At 41.0% G+C, this 17,429-nt stretch overlaps 1 protein-coding gene across 6 annotated transcripts in view; it reads left to right on the top strand.

Moving 5' to 3' along the window:
- Nucleotides 1-929: 929 nt before the first annotated feature.
- Abca6 (ATP binding cassette subfamily A member 6) overlaps nucleotides 930-17,429 on the top strand; it is a 69,510-nt gene continuing 53,010 nt past the window's right edge. The window contains exons 1-9 of one of the 6 annotated variants that reach the window (XM_006247656.5): nucleotides 930-1,026; nucleotides 3,209-3,309; nucleotides 5,204-5,408; nucleotides 6,337-6,495; nucleotides 8,444-8,547; nucleotides 9,364-9,590; nucleotides 13,128-13,269; nucleotides 14,218-14,403; nucleotides 16,064-16,211. In XM_006247656.5, coding sequence (XP_006247718.1) covers nucleotides 3,211-3,309; nucleotides 5,204-5,408; nucleotides 6,337-6,495; nucleotides 8,444-8,547; nucleotides 9,364-9,590; nucleotides 13,128-13,269; nucleotides 14,218-14,403; nucleotides 16,064-16,211 — 1,270 coding nt within the window. In that variant the 5' untranslated portion in view covers nucleotides 930-1,026; nucleotides 3,209-3,210. Of the gene's footprint in view, nucleotides 1,027-1,538; nucleotides 1,868-3,208; nucleotides 3,310-5,203; nucleotides 5,409-6,336; nucleotides 6,496-8,248; nucleotides 8,419-8,443; nucleotides 8,548-9,363; nucleotides 9,591-13,127; nucleotides 13,270-14,217; nucleotides 14,404-16,063; nucleotides 16,212-17,429 lie in introns of those variants that run through there. The other 5 variants (XM_006247654.5, XM_006247655.5, XM_063270045.1 and 2 more) reach the window with 5 other exon arrangements.

Here is a 17,429-nt window from a genome sequence, read left to right as displayed (position 1 = left end):
CAGGAGACTCTGTCTCAAATAGGAGAAAAATAAGAGGCCAATAATTATATACACAAAACAGCGAGAAAACAGTAAATATAGTTAAGGAATTGTTGTTATTAAAGCCAAGAGTTTTAATTTTAAAGAAGGCAGAGTGAAAATAATTCGCCTCTGACTCTTTTGTCCTCCCTTGGAACCCTTTTCCTCCTGTTGGTTTGACTCATCTAGTCTCATCTAGCTTTCCTATGAGTGCACGTGCCTAGACTTGCTGTAACTTTTATGGCACGTTTGGTGGACATCCCTGGGAGGCCCACTCCGGTCTGAAGGGAAACAGAAGAGGAGTAGAACTTGGGGAGAGGGGAAGATGTGGGAGAGGGACCGGAAGGAGCGGAGGTAGAGGAAACTGGGGTTGGGATGTAACAACGCAAGGAAAAATGGAACAAACAAGGAATAAGAAGCCTAGCGGGATTAAATGCATTATATAAAATTTCTAAGAAAGAACTTTTCCTTTTTTTTTTTATTAAAAAAGCACTAGCTACCAAAACAGGAATATAAAGACTATCAAAGAACTACAGCAATAAAATTAATAGAAATCTGAATTATATTCTAGGCTACTTCAAACTTTGCTTCTACAGTTGAAGCAAATTTTCAAGTGTTTGTGACACCCCCCCCCGCCCCATCCTAAGGCCTTTAGAATACCCTTGCTGCCGAGTTTGTTTCGACAGTTTTCAAGGTAAAAAGACACGCGATTTCACTTGTGTCTACTTTTAAAAGTAGAATTAATTGCCACGTATAATATCATGGCCTTAACTGTTACCATCTTAAAATCGCCCCCTACACTCTGGAACCTCTCTCTGATTTAGGGTTATTAACACATGTGGATAAAGAGCCATGACAAATATTTGAGATTTCTCAACTCCTGGACTTTGCTTTTCTGTTGTGACATTTTGCTGCAGCAGGTCCAAAAGTTTCCGGCGCCTCCCAGATCCACAGTGCAACGAGAATGGAGTAGATGTCAGGTAGATTAGTATCAACGCATTAAAATCTGTATCCTTTTAGTGTTCTAGTCTCTCTCCCTCCCTCCCTCCCTCTCTCTCTCTCTCTCTCTCTCTCTCTCTCTCTCTCTCTCTCTCTCACACACACACACACACACACACAGTCTACTTTATTACGGAACTCATAAAAGTACCACACAGGCTGTGACCAGAGTAGGAGAAACGTCCTTGAAAATAGTTCTTCATTTATCTACTGTAAGAATTTCTCCAAGGTAGAAATACAGATTGCTTTACTTTTACAGGAGAGATAGAAGAAGAGGGGAAACTTTCAGCCTCAGCTTCTTTCCCCAGTTAGCATGAGTTTGCCCAGTTCCCCGAAACTGACGTCTGTGTTTAGCTATGCATAGTGAGAAAACATGACTTCGTATTTCTCATACAAGGTCTTAGTTCATATTTTATTTTATTTTATTTTATTTTTTATTTTTGATCTTCTTTCCCATCTTGATCTCATCTTATCTGAAAGGCTTGAGCAAGTTTCCCTTATCTGCCTTCTTTTTCCTGGAGCTGAAAGGCTCAATGAACAGACATAGGGTTTGTTTTAGTCTCAACCAATCACAGAACAGTATTTTCCCAGGAGACGAGCTGGCTTACCCAGAGAGAGGAGAGAGAGAGAGAGAGAGGACACAGAAAACAAAACAGAGTCTTCATGTGCAGCCCGGATTAACCACATCCCCTTTCTGAAACCAGTGTGAGTAGGAACCCCTGAGAGCAGCCAGCTGCTTAAGGAATGTTTAGGAAACTGAACCAGAGATAAAGCTCGAACTGATGCACTAGAAAAAAAGAGAAGCCAGACTGTTTCCAGGAGCGTGAACATCTCCCCCGTAGTGAGTAAAGTTAAGTGCTGTGCTTTTATGCTCTGCCAAATAAATGGGTGGATATTGCTAAGATCAATCTATTTTTTTCAGACAGTTCCAGACACTTAAGTATTTTAAAGTGCTTTAAGAACTAATTTTTATCCCCCCTCCCCAACCAGATTTTATTTTGTAAATACAGCAGTAGATTCTAGATTGCTTCCATTCTAGCACAGGAAAAAAAAATTGTATTGCATTTTGTTGTGTAAACTTAGGAAAGACTAAATTTAAAGACCCTACAAATCAAAATGGTTTTTTAAAAATTTGCTTATTTGAAAATTTTCTGGGCAAAACTATGTCTCTACTCAACTTCTCTCCTCCTCCTCCTCCTCCTCTTCCTCCTCCTCCTCCTCCTTCTCTCTCTCTCTCTCTCTCTCTCTCTCTCTCTCTCTCTCTCTCTCTTTCTCCCTTCCTTCCTTTCTCCCTCCCTCCCTTCTTCTCTCCCTCCCTCCCTTCTTCTCTTCCTCCCTTCCTCTCTCCCTCCCTTCCTTCCTTTCTCCCTCCCTCCCTTCCTCTCTCCCTCCCTCCCTTCTTCTCTCCCTCCCTTCCTCTCTCCCTCCCTTCCTTCCTTTCTCCCTCCCTCCCTTCCTCTCTCCCTCCCTCCCTCTCTCCCTCCCCCCTTCCTTTCTTTCTAAGTTATTTTGAACTTTGCTTTCTGGATTTTGAGTGTCATTTATATTTACACAATTGAGAGAAGCCTTATTTTCTCAGTGTGTCAGAATTAGGTAACTTAAGAGTTCATTATTTTAAAGCTCAGTTCTTCTGGTAAGAGATGTTCAGTTAAACTTTTACTGTATTTAAATCCAAGGATAAGCATTATGAACCTATCTCACTGGGATTGTAGCTGATGAACTTATCGTTCAGGCCAGTTTAAGCAATCAGAATTTTGTGGTTGATTTGATTAGTTATGGGATTTTTTTTTCTTTTCTTTCTTTCTTTTCTTTTTCTTTTTTTTTTTTTACTAAAATGAAAGGAGCAAAAACGAGTGTTAACAGGATAAACTAATACATTACTTTATTTGCATTGTTGAATTCTGATCTAAAATATTATTATAAGTGCTCTGCACCTTAATGGTGCCCCCCCATCCCCCCTGTTTCATTGTTGAAATGTGATGATAACCTTATCGCCGTCATCACTGGTCCCTCCACATAGCTTAAAGTGAATGCATTTGAGGTAAAACTTATTAATAAATCATTGTAATAATAGTCTACAACGTTGCCTCGCAGTTATTAAGTACAGCAAACATTTGAGTCAGGAACAGAGTCAAGGGTTTTCCAACTCCACTTCTGTTTTTGGTTCCTTGTTTGTGCACTTAACGAGCAGGTATGGGGAGTATGAAGGAGTTGAGTGTGCGTCAGCAGACCCGAGTGCTTCTGCACAAGAATCTGCTCAAGAAATGGCGGATGAAGAGAGAGAGCCTATTGGTAAGTGCAGACATTCCGCCCTCCCCTCAGCCTTCTTTCCTTGCCTGAGTATTTCAAATATTACGGTTTAATCGGAAGACTATATTTATTACTTTTGAGGTGGGTACTTCCCAGCTATGTTTGTTCGATTGAAAAACTCATATGGTACGGTCTATGACCAGTGCCACAGAATCACGAAGACCGAGGGTATTACATTTTTCAAAAAGGGGGATTCAGTTGCATGGTAAAGTTGTAGCAAAGGTCAAATCATCCCGTATTCTACAGTGGGGACCAAGACATGATCCAAAGTCGGTGAGTATGAACTGAGAGAAATTCGATGTCATTGTTCTCTATTCAAAACTATTGGGTTTTTTTTTATGTGAAGGTTATTTCCAAGGATTACAAAAGAATGACTGTGTCGGTTTGTGCTAAGCAGATGCTTTGAGAAGTGGCGAATAGTACCAACCTCAGTGGCTTCACGTGGGACAGATGTTCTGTGTTTACTACTTTTAGTACAGTCAGTATAGAAGAGAAGCAAGCGAGTGGGTCTAGGACTGTTTCCACTCGCCTGGGTACCTAGTTTCTTCATCTAGGCGCTGCCACCGCCTCTGATCGTGGTAACCTCTGCTGAGCTCCTCATGAGACAAAGCAGAAGGCTGAGGCAGAGAGTGTAGTCAGTTAGGTCTACACAGCGGGCCTGGAGGTGGCGTGGACTACGTCTGCCTATTTTCCATAGAAAAGAACCCAGTCTTCAATTCCCACTTGTACCTAAGAGGATGCTCTAGTCAAAAACCTACAGGCTTCAATTCATTTACACTGTAAGAACTTAATGTGGTCACCTAAAAGAAATGAACGGACAGTGCCAGTATTTGGAAGTAAGTTCCAGAGATGAGGACGTAAGTGCTCTCTGTTCAGATAAAGTCGGGCATGAAGCTGAAACGTTTATTAATGCGAGACTTCAACAGTATCTTCTCTTTCTACATTGTTTTGCTATTGCTTCGTGGCTACTGTTTGTTTCCTATTTTGCCTGTATGTTTGTCAGACTACGGAGAGGTGTCCTTGGGCCTAGTGTTCTGGGATCATAGCAAGAAGGAAGAAATTATCATTGTTCATGATTCACTGGAGAGTGTCTCCTATGAAGTTTCTACTAATTTCCTTTAGTTTTTTCTTTCTTTCATTCATTCTTTTTTCTTTCTTTCTTTCTTTCTCCTTCCTTCCCCTCCTTTTTTCCTTCCTCCCTCCTTCCCTTCCTCCTCCTCCTCCTCCTCCTCCTCCTCCTCCTCCTCCTCTTCTTCTTCTTCTTCTTCTTCTTCTTCTTCTTCTTCTTCTTCTTCTTCTTCTTCTTCTTCTTCTTCCTCTCTCTCTCTCTCTCTCTCTCTCTCTCTCTCTCTCTCTCTTCTTTTGAGACAGGGTTTCACTGTATAACAGAGCCCTGGTTGTCCTGACTTCCAGACTGGCCTCAAACTCATAAGCGATTCATCTGACTGTGTCTCCCTACTGCTAGGATTAAAGGCATGGGACACTATGCCCCGCTTGCATTTTCTTTTGTTCTTAATAAAAAAAATATGACAACTACCAAGAAACATTGTGATTTGCCAGCATGAATTCCATGTGGAACATTTGTGCCTTATGTCTAGAATTGGCTTTCCAGTCGATCAAGATGTTCACACAATTAAGTGTTCCATTAAGTTTCCAGATGACTTCTGAAATCATTTGGTGACTTTCACGCACAACTTTAGATCAGAGAGTGACACGGGCGACTGCTACCTCAGAATGTGTCCTTCACAGAGTTTTCCCTGAAGAACGAAGGGCAATGAGAAACCAATTATATGGGAAAATTGAGTTTAGTGTTGACCGATTTGAAGAGAAATAAATCTAGGCTTATAATTTTCTCTCTTAAAAACCTGTCTTGTAGGAGTGGAGCATACCGGTTGTTATAGGACTGTATATGGGTCTGTTTTCCTATTTCAAAGAAAACAATCAGGTCCCGGAAGTCCCTCCTCAGGATCTTGGAAGCATAGATGAATTCAATGGCTCTTCTATAATGGTTGTATATACTCCAATCTCTAATGTAACCCAACAAATAATGAACAAAACCATAACTGCTCCAACTATGAAAGGTAAATATACCACCGAGAAACAAAGAATTAGTCCCATTGGTTTATGTTGTTTAAAAACTTGTGTACGTATCAGTTTAAAGTTCCAGTTAAATGTCCTTCTCATACGTTCAAGTATCAAGATACCATATAATCTACCTAGATTTCCATGTTTCTCTCACAAGGAGATGTTAACTTTGCTCAGCTTGATAGGGGTTCAATTTATGGAAGCCTTTGTGTGTCTGGGAGCCTAGAACACAGCAAGAAAACACACATTTTCAAAACAGCAACTTGAAGAAATGCGGCTCCTGTGAATCCGTGGGCCTTTAGCATGAATATGCAATGATCAGGATTTATAGCTTGTTAAAATCTAATCTAATCATGGCTATCTAACAGTAAGTTCGTTAGCATGAACACTATGGTCTGACGGTGATATTCTTTCCGATACAGAATATAGAATGCAAGACCTTTAAAGGTTGTGGTTTTAAATTGACTCCATTTTGTAATCGAGGCAAAGAAAATATTTGTTTCATTTATGAGCAACCCGGGTATAGTCTGGCCATTTATTCTTTAACATTCAATTCCTAACTAATAAAATCTCTGGTTTTTGCAGAATCCGTTGCCTTTGTTTCTGCATAAGACTGAGGTCATGCATTTGTTTTCGCTTCAGGCTGTATTCTTTAATCATCGGGGATATATTAATAACGATGATGATGGATTAATTACCCTTAGACTTAAGAGGCACGACCCCCCCCACCTCATCCATAACCTGTCTTATTAAACATGTACTTCTCAAGCACAACTGGACTCTTTGGAACAGGAGAGTAGTATTTTCTAGGTTGCTTGGTTTAGGTGAAAGTCTACCAAATGGTGGTTCAACCTCATATTGCATTCGGTCGTGGTGGGATGCTCTCTAATCCAGTACAACTCTTTCCCTCTCACGACTCTGCAGGAACAAGAATTGTCGGGGTACCAAGTGAAAAGGACTTGGATGAAATGCTTCTGGATCATGTGCCACGAGCTTTTGGAATCGTATTTAATGACACTTTCTTTTACAAGTTAAAAGTGTATCTAATGTATGGAAATCCATTTCTGAAAGAGGACCTACTAGGTGACTTTTTAATATAAAATTCCATTGTGAGAGTCTTTATGGTTTTTGAAAAGAAGGAACAGGTAGCGTGGGGTGGGCACCTTCAATTTCCTGGGAGAGAACAGGCTAACATTTTATCACTGCACTTGTATTTGGGGTAGAGGTGGATTCCAGAGCACCGCAGAATAATTCAGCACGTATCTTTTGAGCTTACGGGTCTAAGGGAATGATGGGTAGATCCCAATGTCAGATGAGGTTGTAGTTGAATACGAGAGGCAAGTACCAGATAATGAGGGCAAGGGATGGGACTTGCGTTTCTAACGCAGACCCAGGATTCTTAATTTGACTTTTGGATTTGGGGAGTAGCTTTTAAATTGAGACCAAAGGAACAGAAAGTGTGAGGAACTGGAGATACAGTGTCCTAGTAGGACAAAGGTGTATGAAGGCGTCTTATCAAACGCTGGAGGAAAAGCCTGAAAAGCCACACCATGTGAGGGGACAACGATTTTGCAGCCGCAGTAGGGTTAGGTCCCGTTTGGTATCTTTTAAACGAGGCCACAGATAGCCACTGAAGTAATTTAACTAAGGCAAGCCCATGGAAGGTTGTCCGTGAATAAAAGAGCACTCCTGATACATCCCAGAGAATTTGAGGTGCAAGAAGTCCAGGGAGAATGGACTGAAATCAGACGGCTGCTTAGATGACAGCGGCGGCAGGGAAAGGTAGAAGGCTTGTGGGTTAAAAGACACGGAGGACATAGAATCGGCGCAATCTGTAGAACAGGTTCTTTAATGCTATTCACGTGCCGTGTGCAGACTGATACTATTCACGTGCCGTGTGCAGACTGATACTATTCACGTGCCGTGTGCAGACTGATACTATTCACGTGCCGTGTGCAGACTACATATTCTTCAGCGGGTTCTTGCAGAATGCAGTGAACGGAAACCATGGGGCCCGTTTGAATTGTTCTCCTCAGAGGCGGGAGGATAAAAAAGATACACAAAGGAGATGAGAGGGTAGAGACAATAGAGCTACTCTAGATATTTATGGTGGCCAGGAAGCCCCCTCTGGGATGGAGTCATTTTTTTGTGAGAATAGGGTAAAGGGGCAATCGGTCTCTATAAATAAAACTGTCATAGATCTGTGAGTCTAGCTAAAGGTTTATCCAGAGACACTCAATTGCAGAGTTGAGGCTGTATTCAAATGCTACAGCGCAGGAGAGGCCAAACGAAACTATTGGGAAGATGGTTCCCGAGACTTGCACAATATAGGTGGTGTCCTTCCCCATTTTCTGTTTCTCCCCCCCCAGAAAGAGCTGTAGTCTTTTGTCTTAGTCATTCCGGGTCTGTGCAGTAGCTTGTCAGGAGTCCTCAAACATTGCTTCTCATTAAACATCTCCACTTTCCACCCAGAGGGGTAGAAATAGTCATTTTACTATGATAATTAATTCCAGGTTATTTGGGGACAAAATTTCTTCTTATGCACATATCCCACTTTAGGTTTCTAGGTACAGAATTGGGAATTGGTGGTGGTGTTGGAGGTGGTGGAGGTGGAGGTGGTGGTGGTGGTGGTGGTGGTGGTGGTGTGTGTTTTCGCTATGGAAACCCCAAAGCCTTGTTTTTCGTCTCAGGAAGCTGGGTTATCTCTATCCCTAGTCTCATGGTGTGTATCAGAGTAGCTGCTTCTTGTACACTACACACCCTTCCTCTTAACATGTCTGCCTCATCTCAAAACTACTTCATTAGTTTGTTTTCTTGCTTGCTTTGGTTGAGACAGGGTTATGACATACCCCAGGCTAGCCCAGAAGTCCATTATTCTCCTGCTTCCTGAGTACTAGGATGACAGACAGACCACCATGCCTATCTTCTGTACGAGGTTAAGCGTTCTGACTGGTGGAGTCTCTTCCCCTTCATGTTCTCTCCTTCTGCCTTCAGCCCGTGATGATGGTGAGTCCTTTCCTTTTGCTTACAGCTCATTGCTGGGATACATATCCTCACGTTTTCTGTTCACTGACCAGATACTGGAAAAGAGGATTTGTGGCCTTACAAACTGCCATTAACGCGGCCATTATAGAAGTAAGTGCTTGACTGGAAAGTTCCGGTGGTTACTATAATTAGCTCCAGAGGGAGGCCATCGACATGTCAATGAAAGATGATGTCCCAGTTTATTTGACCGGCAGTAACGATTCGCCATGGCTGGGCAACCCATAAAGAAGCCACAGCTACTTTTCATAGCTCTCAGATCTGGCGAGTGTGTGGTAAGGCCTCAACAAGCTAGTGCCTCACGCCTGTCACAGCCTAGCGGTCTTTCCATGGCCGAAGGGATGAAAGGGCAAAGAGGAGAAGAACACTGTGTTCTCACTTGGCAGAGGAGTGAAAGGGCAAGTGGCACACTAGGACATACTTGCCAAGCTTTTGATGAGTCACTCATCTCTCCACGAGGGCGGGCGAGGCTCCGTGACTTACTTCCCTAAACATCCTACCTCTAACATCGAACTGGATGAAGCTTCCACATGCATTGTGGTGGGGAGGGGGGGGGGTCAGTGGGCACTCAAATTAGCAGTAATGTAGACTTCAGAGTGTGTGACAGAATTTTTACACCCCCCATTTATAGTTTCCTTTTCTTTTTACTATTTTATTTATTTACATTTCAGTCATTGTCCTCCCCCCTTTTGGGTCCCCCCTCCCACAGTTCCTCTTCTCATTCCTCCTCCCACTTGCCTAGTTCTGCAATGCTTCACGGAAACCTGCAAGCCAGCACACCCAGTTCCCTCTACTGTGTTACGGGACTGCAGCATTCCAACCAGGAAACTGACACAGAGCATCCTCCAGGGCTCATTCCAGCTTCGTCAAACTGTGTACCCTTTAATTTCCCCTTGCTTTTGTCTTCAGGTCACAACAAAGCACCCTGTGATGGAGGAGTTAATGTCCGTCAACGCGTTCAATATGAAGACCTTACCTTTTATTTCTAAAGACATTTTTCAATATGAAATTTTTATCTTGTTCTGCTTGCTCTATTTCTCCTCGTTCATCTATTTTGCGTCACGCAGCGTTACTAAAGAGAGAAAGCACTCTAAGGAGTTCATGAAAGTAATGGGTCTACAAGACTCTGCATTCTGGTGAGTCCGAGAGAGAGAGAGAGAGAGAGAGAGAGAGAGAGAGAGAGAGAGAGAGAGAGAGAGAGGCAGGAGACAGAGAGAGACAGAGAAAGAGAGAGACAGAGACACACACAGAGAGACAGAGGGAGACAGAGACAGAGAGACAGACAGAGAGACAGAGGGAGACAGAGACAGAGAGGCAGACAGAGAGACAGAGGGAGACAAAGAGGCAGACAGAGAGAGACAGAGAAAGAGAGAGGGAGAGAGAGAAAGAGAGAGGGAGAGAGAGAGAGGAGGGAGACGGAGGGGGAGGGGAGGGGGAGAGGGAGTGAGACAGAGAAAGAGAGAGACAGAGACACACAGAGAGAGACAGAGGGAGACAAAGACAGAGAGACAGAGAGACAGACAGAGAGAGAAAGAGAGCGCGGGGGGGGGGGGACGGGATCACAAAACAACAGAAGTGTTATTGTTTACAATGCCACGGATTGAATTTGACGCGGGGGCTACTTGCCGGCTCTCACTATTAGATTTAGGCGTTGTTAAATCTTCCATGGAAGATAGGTGGGGCTCACCCAGTATGATTCTGGTGTTGGCTTTTTCCTTTGCAACCCCGAGGCTCGAGGCTCTGTCACCAAGGCTGGAGATGAGGAAAGTAAGGCAGTTAGTTGCCCAGTGTCGGGCCTCAGTGCTGAAGAGAGACTGGATGGCATTTCTGCCTGATCTAGTTGTCAGCTGCCTTCTCCACACTTCCTCGTGTGAGGAAAGCAGCCTTGTAAAGTGGATATGGTATTCATGGATGTGGCCCACCAGGGGTGTTTTGAAGCATGTAAATGCTGTGTGTTAAATGATGCAATAACATTAGGACATAGCATCTAGCCTGGTGGGTAGGGAGGACTTAACAGGACTTGAATTATACACTAATATTTGTACCTTGCCTTACCCCACAAACACTTCAAAGTAATTTTGAGATACATGTATACGTTTGTGTGTGTACACGGACACATCGAATCTATGTGTTTGTGACATAATAAAGGTGAGTACTTTTCATAGAAATAAAGGCTTATGAAGATAGTGAGAGTTTAGGTGACAGAAATGAAAACGATGTAACGTCTAGTCTCCTCAAAGGCAAGCCACAGAATTTGGTATCAGTGGCAAAATGTATGCTGCCAGGCATAAAGGAAAACCACATGTGTATTTTAGCTCAGAAGAGACACGCCATGGTTTTCTATTGATTCTTAAGGGATAACTCTCGGTATATTACTCAGATCAAGAAAGCATTCGGTTGGGCAGACAGTGCAGGGTGTGTAATCTTAGCCTTGGGTAGGTGGACAGAGGAAGATGGGGAGCTTCTGAGCTGTCTGAGACGTATGGAGACCCTGAGACCCTTCATAAATCAAAGCCAATGTATACACAAACAAACACCACTTAAAATATATGTGAACCAAAACCTCTTCCCCAAACACCCAAACTATGTGTATGAAATGGTAAAACTTCATGGACAGGATGAATCACTGTTTATTGACCAATTTAGCCACTCCTATAGTCCCTGGAGTAAAATTTTGGTCCAGAAGCCAAAGATAATCTTAATTTTAATGTAGGTGGATTGGGAGATAGAAAAGAAGGAGTTTTTAAAAAGTGAGAATTTTTTTGTGCGTGTGTTGGAGCATTGGGAATGGCAATTCCCTGCCGTTCAGGAGGGAGGAGAGACAACAACTTCCATAGAAGGGTCTCCTTTCAGTTCAAGGCAAGACATAGCGGGGAGATGCCCAGAGATGCCCACCTTAAATTAGGGAGGCACCAGCAGGCTGGCGTGAAATCCAAGGAGATACTGGAATTCCGATGCTGATTTTATTTTCCCGATGATTCTTAGCATGCATATAAATTAAGACCTGGAAAAATTATATATATTATATAATATATATATATATATATATATATATATATACATCCTTAGCACTAGGACAGAAAATACTTTGGAAGCATCTTTCCCAAGTGTCAGACATCTTTCGGAAATGAATATGACTTCTATTAACGCCATGATACAGCACGTGCACTTTTTCCAAGAGGGAAGATTTTGTATAAGTTTATTAATATCGTCTCCCCTAATCTACCCCTATAGCTAGTTCCCTTCTCAAGTAATTAGTTTAATGCCTTTATTTCATAATTCTCCTACACTCTGTTGTCTTCAATTTGACCTTAAAGCAGCGTCTTCTGTACTTTGGAAGAAAGTTTACAGACTATGTTACACCTTTCAAGAATGCCGATGTGTCTAGCACAGCCCAATTCATTATGTTGATATAAGATTAAAAACCAAAAGTAGTAAGTAAATCCAGCTAAGCATGTTTTACTGGGGTGCAGGCTGCCAAGCATGCATCTTCTGCTGCACTCTGCAGGAGAGGCCCTCTTGTTAGTTAATTATGCGGTTTTAAGGAGGAGCAAGAACTCTGGACAGAATGGACACCTGCGGTTACATTTGCATCTTGCTAAGGGTTTATTTTGTGACATTCCGTGTGCCCATTAGCTAGCAAGAGGGACTTTATGATGGGACTCGTGCACCCTTAGAGTCCCGTCTCATCTAACTCATGTTGTTATTTAGTGTCTTGGAAAAAATAATGTGAACACCAACACATCTAAAGCAAAATAACAGAAGAGTGTAAAGATTCAAAGGTGCTCCATGCCTTATAACCACGTGGGTGAGGAAACGACGGGGTTAGGAGACCTGGGACAGCACCCGTGGAGGTTTTCCATTTCCTGGGAAGAAGAGAGTGGTGGCGTTGCCTGCAGAGGTCCCCAAGCTTTCCATGCCTCTAGAGGCCTTTGATTGACATCTGACTGGCCATCAGTTAGTTCTTAAGTCTCCTTCCAGCCCAGTTTCACTTCAGGGTCGTGTGGTAATATCTAAAAAAACTGATGGCATCCACTTTAATTCAGTCGTTTCCCTTCAACGAGATATTCTCCCACATCTCACATTAAAAACAGATCTAATAAAATTTCGTTGTGTATTTATCACGGGAAGGAAAATAGGGAGCAACTGTCTAGTTTCAGAAGAACACTAGAATACGTTAATATAACGAAATCCCCTAAGCCCGTTTATAACAGATAATGCTGATGGAAAAAGGCAAGTTACCTATCATACCTACAGCATGCAACATACGGTTTATACAATGCTCACACTATCTGTGCAATACATGCATGTGGATGCCTGGCCCTCAGGCACCAGCAAGGCCATCCTTTGGTTCATAGTCTCTTAACCGGTTGTGACACTCATCGGTTGGTGCCAACGCTAATATTTGGTACCTGCCATTACTGCGTGGTGATGGCTGTCAGAATGCCTTGGAATCCTAAGCAGGACGTTTGGTGGGGGGAATGGGGAGGGGAGGAGGAGGAAGATGGAGAATTGTGCTGCTGGAGAGCACACACAGTGTACTTGTGCAATGATATCAATACCATAGTTAATAAACCACATACCAGAGTAATAGGATTGGACAATGCTTTGGCAGATTTGAAGATTTTTTTTTGAAAGGCTAACTAACTCAGATGCCTTTTGTCTTTGTTTAGGCTGTCCTGGGGCTTAATCTATGTTGGCTTCATCTTTATTTTTTCTGTATTCATCGCCGTTATCATAACATCTACCCGGATCATAGTGATGACTGGTTTCCTCGTCATATTTACACTGTTCTTCTTGTATGGACTATCCGTGGTAAGTATGCGCCTTTACTGCCACCGTCTACACGGTAGATCTTAGCTATGTGCAGCAAACGTTAATTCTCCAGAGTGTTAGGAAGACACTTCAATCATATCCTGTGTGTATGTGTGTGTTTGTGTGTGGGAATACTGTGTGTGTGTTTGTGTGTGTGTGAATACTGTGTATGTGTGTGTTTGTGTATGTGAATACTGTGTGTGTGTTTGTGTGTGGGAATACTGTGTGTGTGTTTGTGTGTGTGTGAATACTGTGTATGTGTGTGTTTGTGTATGTGAATACTGTGTGTGTGTGTTTGTGTGTGGGAATACTGTGTGTGTGTTTGTGTGTGTGTGAATACTGTGTGTGTTTGTGTGTGTGAATACTGTGTGTGTGTTTGTGTGTGTGTGAATACTGTGTATGTGTGTGTTTGTGTGTGTGAATACTGTGTGTGTGTGAATACTGTGTGTGTACGTGTGCACACACATGTGTTTGCTTGAGAAAATGCCAGTGACTATAAGAAACAGGCCTCTCTGTTTTCACACACATCTTGTAATGAAATGATGCATCAAAGTTTTTTTTTTAATAACAATCTTTTAATTGAGTTATTTCAGAATCTTAATTCTGAAACTTTTGATGATAGTGAACGATAAAAAAAAAACCAGCTTGCTAAGCTACTACTACATTCTTCAAATTTGCTACTTATTTTATCATGGCGACCCGGAACACTGGTCTCATGCAGCTATGTTTTAAATTTTATGCCAGTATTTTCAGTAGCTCTAAACAAAAAACAAAACAGAAAACAGGAAGGGAATACAAAAGGAAAAGAAAACATCTGAGGGTCCAACCTTTGCACTCCTCTTGCTTTCCCAGTTGCACTCCTCTTGCTGTCCCTTGTAGGAACAATGGTCTTCGTTTTGCTGAGGGTCCTCAAAAGCTGTATGACAGCCACTGTCTTCTCTCTTTCAGATAGCTGTAACTTTCCTGATGGCTGTTCTGTTACAGAAAGCGATCATCACCAACCTATTTGTATTTCTCTTTAACCTCTTTTGGGGGTGTGTGGGGTTCACGGTGCTGCACAAAGAGCTCCCCTCATCTCTGGAATGGGTCCTGAGCATCTGTAGCCCTTTTGCCTTCACATCCGGGATGACCAAGGTAAACACATAGGTTATTATCGATGCTTTAATTAACCTATGATGACTCCTTACAGTCCAGTCTGGTGTTAACCAAGAGCTTTTACTGTTGCAAATTTCCCACCACAGAGATTAAATTTTCAACATTACAAAAGATTGCCATTACTCAAGAGTTAAAATAAAAATCTCTAGTTTATTAACAATTCGATGTAGATCTGTTTAAATCATTTTGTCGAGTAAACCATGAGTCAGTTATGAAAATCTTAAGTACCTAGTACAACAAACTTTATTATAAAGTCTGTCCGTGTACTTGGGATCTTATTAAGAAGGAGAATACTGTGTTTATTCTATAGCATGTCTAAGCACACCATTTGTCACTGGGTAACCCTTTTGTGAAAATTACTTCCTTGCTGTTTATGATCAGCCAAGTTTGGGTTTTGAAATACAAATATTTGTTTCCCCTTTTTTAAACTTATATAAATGATGTGTAAAATATATTTAAAATATTTAACCTTTTCTGCCCAGTATTCTGTTATTAGTCTCATGCGTAGCCTTGTATAATGTAGTGTTATATACCTTCTTATTGTATGCCTACATTACCTTCTTGATAAATGAGAGCAGAATTCCAGGCTTTGATGTTTTTTTTTTCATAAAGCTATTAAAAATAATCTTCTATGTGTTTCTGCACACCGGTTCAGTTTGGTGTATTCATAGGAGTTGGATAACAGACTACTGTATATAAATCTTAATACTCACAGCCGTCATTAAATACTTTTCTAAAATGGTAACATCATCTGGCTTTTATAAAAAGGATGCTAGAATATTACCATTTTCTTCAGTCTTCACTAACATTTGTTATTGTTAAAGTTTCAAGTGTTAGCCACTCCGATGAAGACGTGACATGTACTCTATACATAGATGTGAACATTAGTTTGTGTTTTCTGCATGTTAGATAAACCTGGATACCTTTTCATGTAGCATCTTTTGCCTTTTCATTTTGCAAGTTGTCTATTCAGATCTTTTCTTTGCATGTCTATTGAGTTTTCTATATTTTCCCTATTACCGCATAACAGTTTCTTACATTGGCTGTGCACCAGACTTTTTCCAGTCATTGCTAGCTTTTTTCTTATGAAAAGAGATTTAAGAGAAAGGTTTTTAAAAATTTTTATTTCCTATACTTATGTGTGTGCTGAAGGTATGCATGCGTACTAGGTGCACACACCCAGAAGAGGGCATCTGGTGCCCTGGAACTGGAGTCATAGATACCTGTGAGCCCCCGACACACGGTACGGTTCCGGACCTTTTCTATAAAGGAAATGTGAGCAAAGGGAAACTTTCAGCATTTTACTATCAAACATCTCAGCTTCTAAGTTTGGGAAGAAAACTCCTGTATTGTGAATGGATACCCGACTTTCTCAAGTGCTTTCTCTGTATCTACTGGAGCAATGATTATAACCCCTCTCCCTGCTTTATTGTGTTGTATGCAGAACCATATTGATTTATTTTCAAATGTTGACTCAGATTTGCATTTCTGTTAGCTTTATTCATTTCTATTGTATATTATTTGGAATACCTTTATTCAAATATTCCCTTTAAAAGTTAACTTGAAAATTTAATCATTAGTTCTGTGCCGACATATTTATGAGTTTAGGAAATTATTATTGGTTTTGTTTGAATCTTAGATTATCTTCCTGGAGTACAACTTGAATGGTGTCGTATTTCCTGACCCTTCCGGAGAATCATATGTAATGATAGCAGTATTTTTCATATTGGCTTTTGATGGTCTTCTCTACTTGGTTTTGGCCTTGTATTTTGACAAAATCTTGCCCTGTAAGTAACTGGATTTTTCTCCGATTTTTCAGTTATTGATCACATAGGTAAGTTTTTCCTTAGGATTGCTTTAAAATAGCCTTAGAGGTAAAGCTCAATGTCCAATCTCAGTCTGAATTGATTAGTTGGTTATGCTTCACGGAAGAGGATATATGTAAAATTATCCTGATTTTGAAACAACATAATTATTTAAGTCAATGTTGAAATACAGTTTTATATTAACTAAGTTTTATTACTTTTGATGTATCCTTCCAAGCATCTTAAAGAGTGATAGTACAAATTTATATCAAAATAATCCAAAAAGATAAACAAAGAGGCTTGAGAGTAGGAGCAGACTCTTGGGAAGAAGACCAGGCCAATAGGTAAGTGGGCAGCAAGACAAGGTATAAGAGGAGAAGAATTTGGTGACAGTGACTAATACGCAAGGAAGAAGCTGTCAAAAATTAAAAAGCATTTCAGGGGGCTGCTCTTCCAGAGGTCTTGAGTTCAAGTCCCAGCAACCATATGGTGGCTTACAATCATCTGCAATGAGATCTGATGCCCTCTTCTGGTGTGTCTGAAGATAGCAGCAGTGTACTCATATATAAAATAAACATTTTTTTAAAAAAAGCATTTCAGAAGAAAACTTCAAAAATAAGCAATAATTAGTTCCTGGTATGGCGTGTTTATTACTGGGCCACCACGCTGTAGAAACATTTTCTAATGGAGATTTATTAGTCATTATTCTCAACACTTCCCGTCTTATTCATGATCACAAAGACATAGATTGTGCAGTTCATTTTCCTTGTCTTGCCAATAACCAAAAATAAAAATCCACATAAGCCCAAAGTTCCTCCCCACGTACTGGAATCAGAATGTTCATCTCTGTGCATGACTTCATTCATTCTTTTAAGTTTTAATATCCCCCTGCTTTGATAAGCGTACTGTTGTCTTATATATTTCTATGTAGTTATATCCCTATGACCCATTATTTCTGGCTTATAGATAAAGTTTCTTAATAACAAATAATATTTGACTTCTTCTGTATCAGTCAAAAACTTTACAGTATTGTCATTTCCATCTTGAAAAAAAATTTTCTGCATGCGTTATTTTTCATTCACGGCACGTTCTATGAACTTGTAGTAACTGTGTTTCTAAAAAATAACTTGATGTCACCTATCCTCATAGATATCTTTTAGATTACATTTTTCAATTACTCGACCTATATTTTGTCGCAAG

This window comes from Rattus norvegicus, chromosome 10 (genome assembly GCF_036323735.1).
Source record: "Rattus norvegicus strain BN/NHsdMcwi chromosome 10, GRCr8, whole genome shotgun sequence".
NCBI classification, from domain to species: Eukaryota; Metazoa; Chordata; class Mammalia; order Rodentia; family Muridae; genus Rattus; species Rattus norvegicus.
This window is presented reverse-complemented; position numbering and strand designations above follow the sequence as displayed.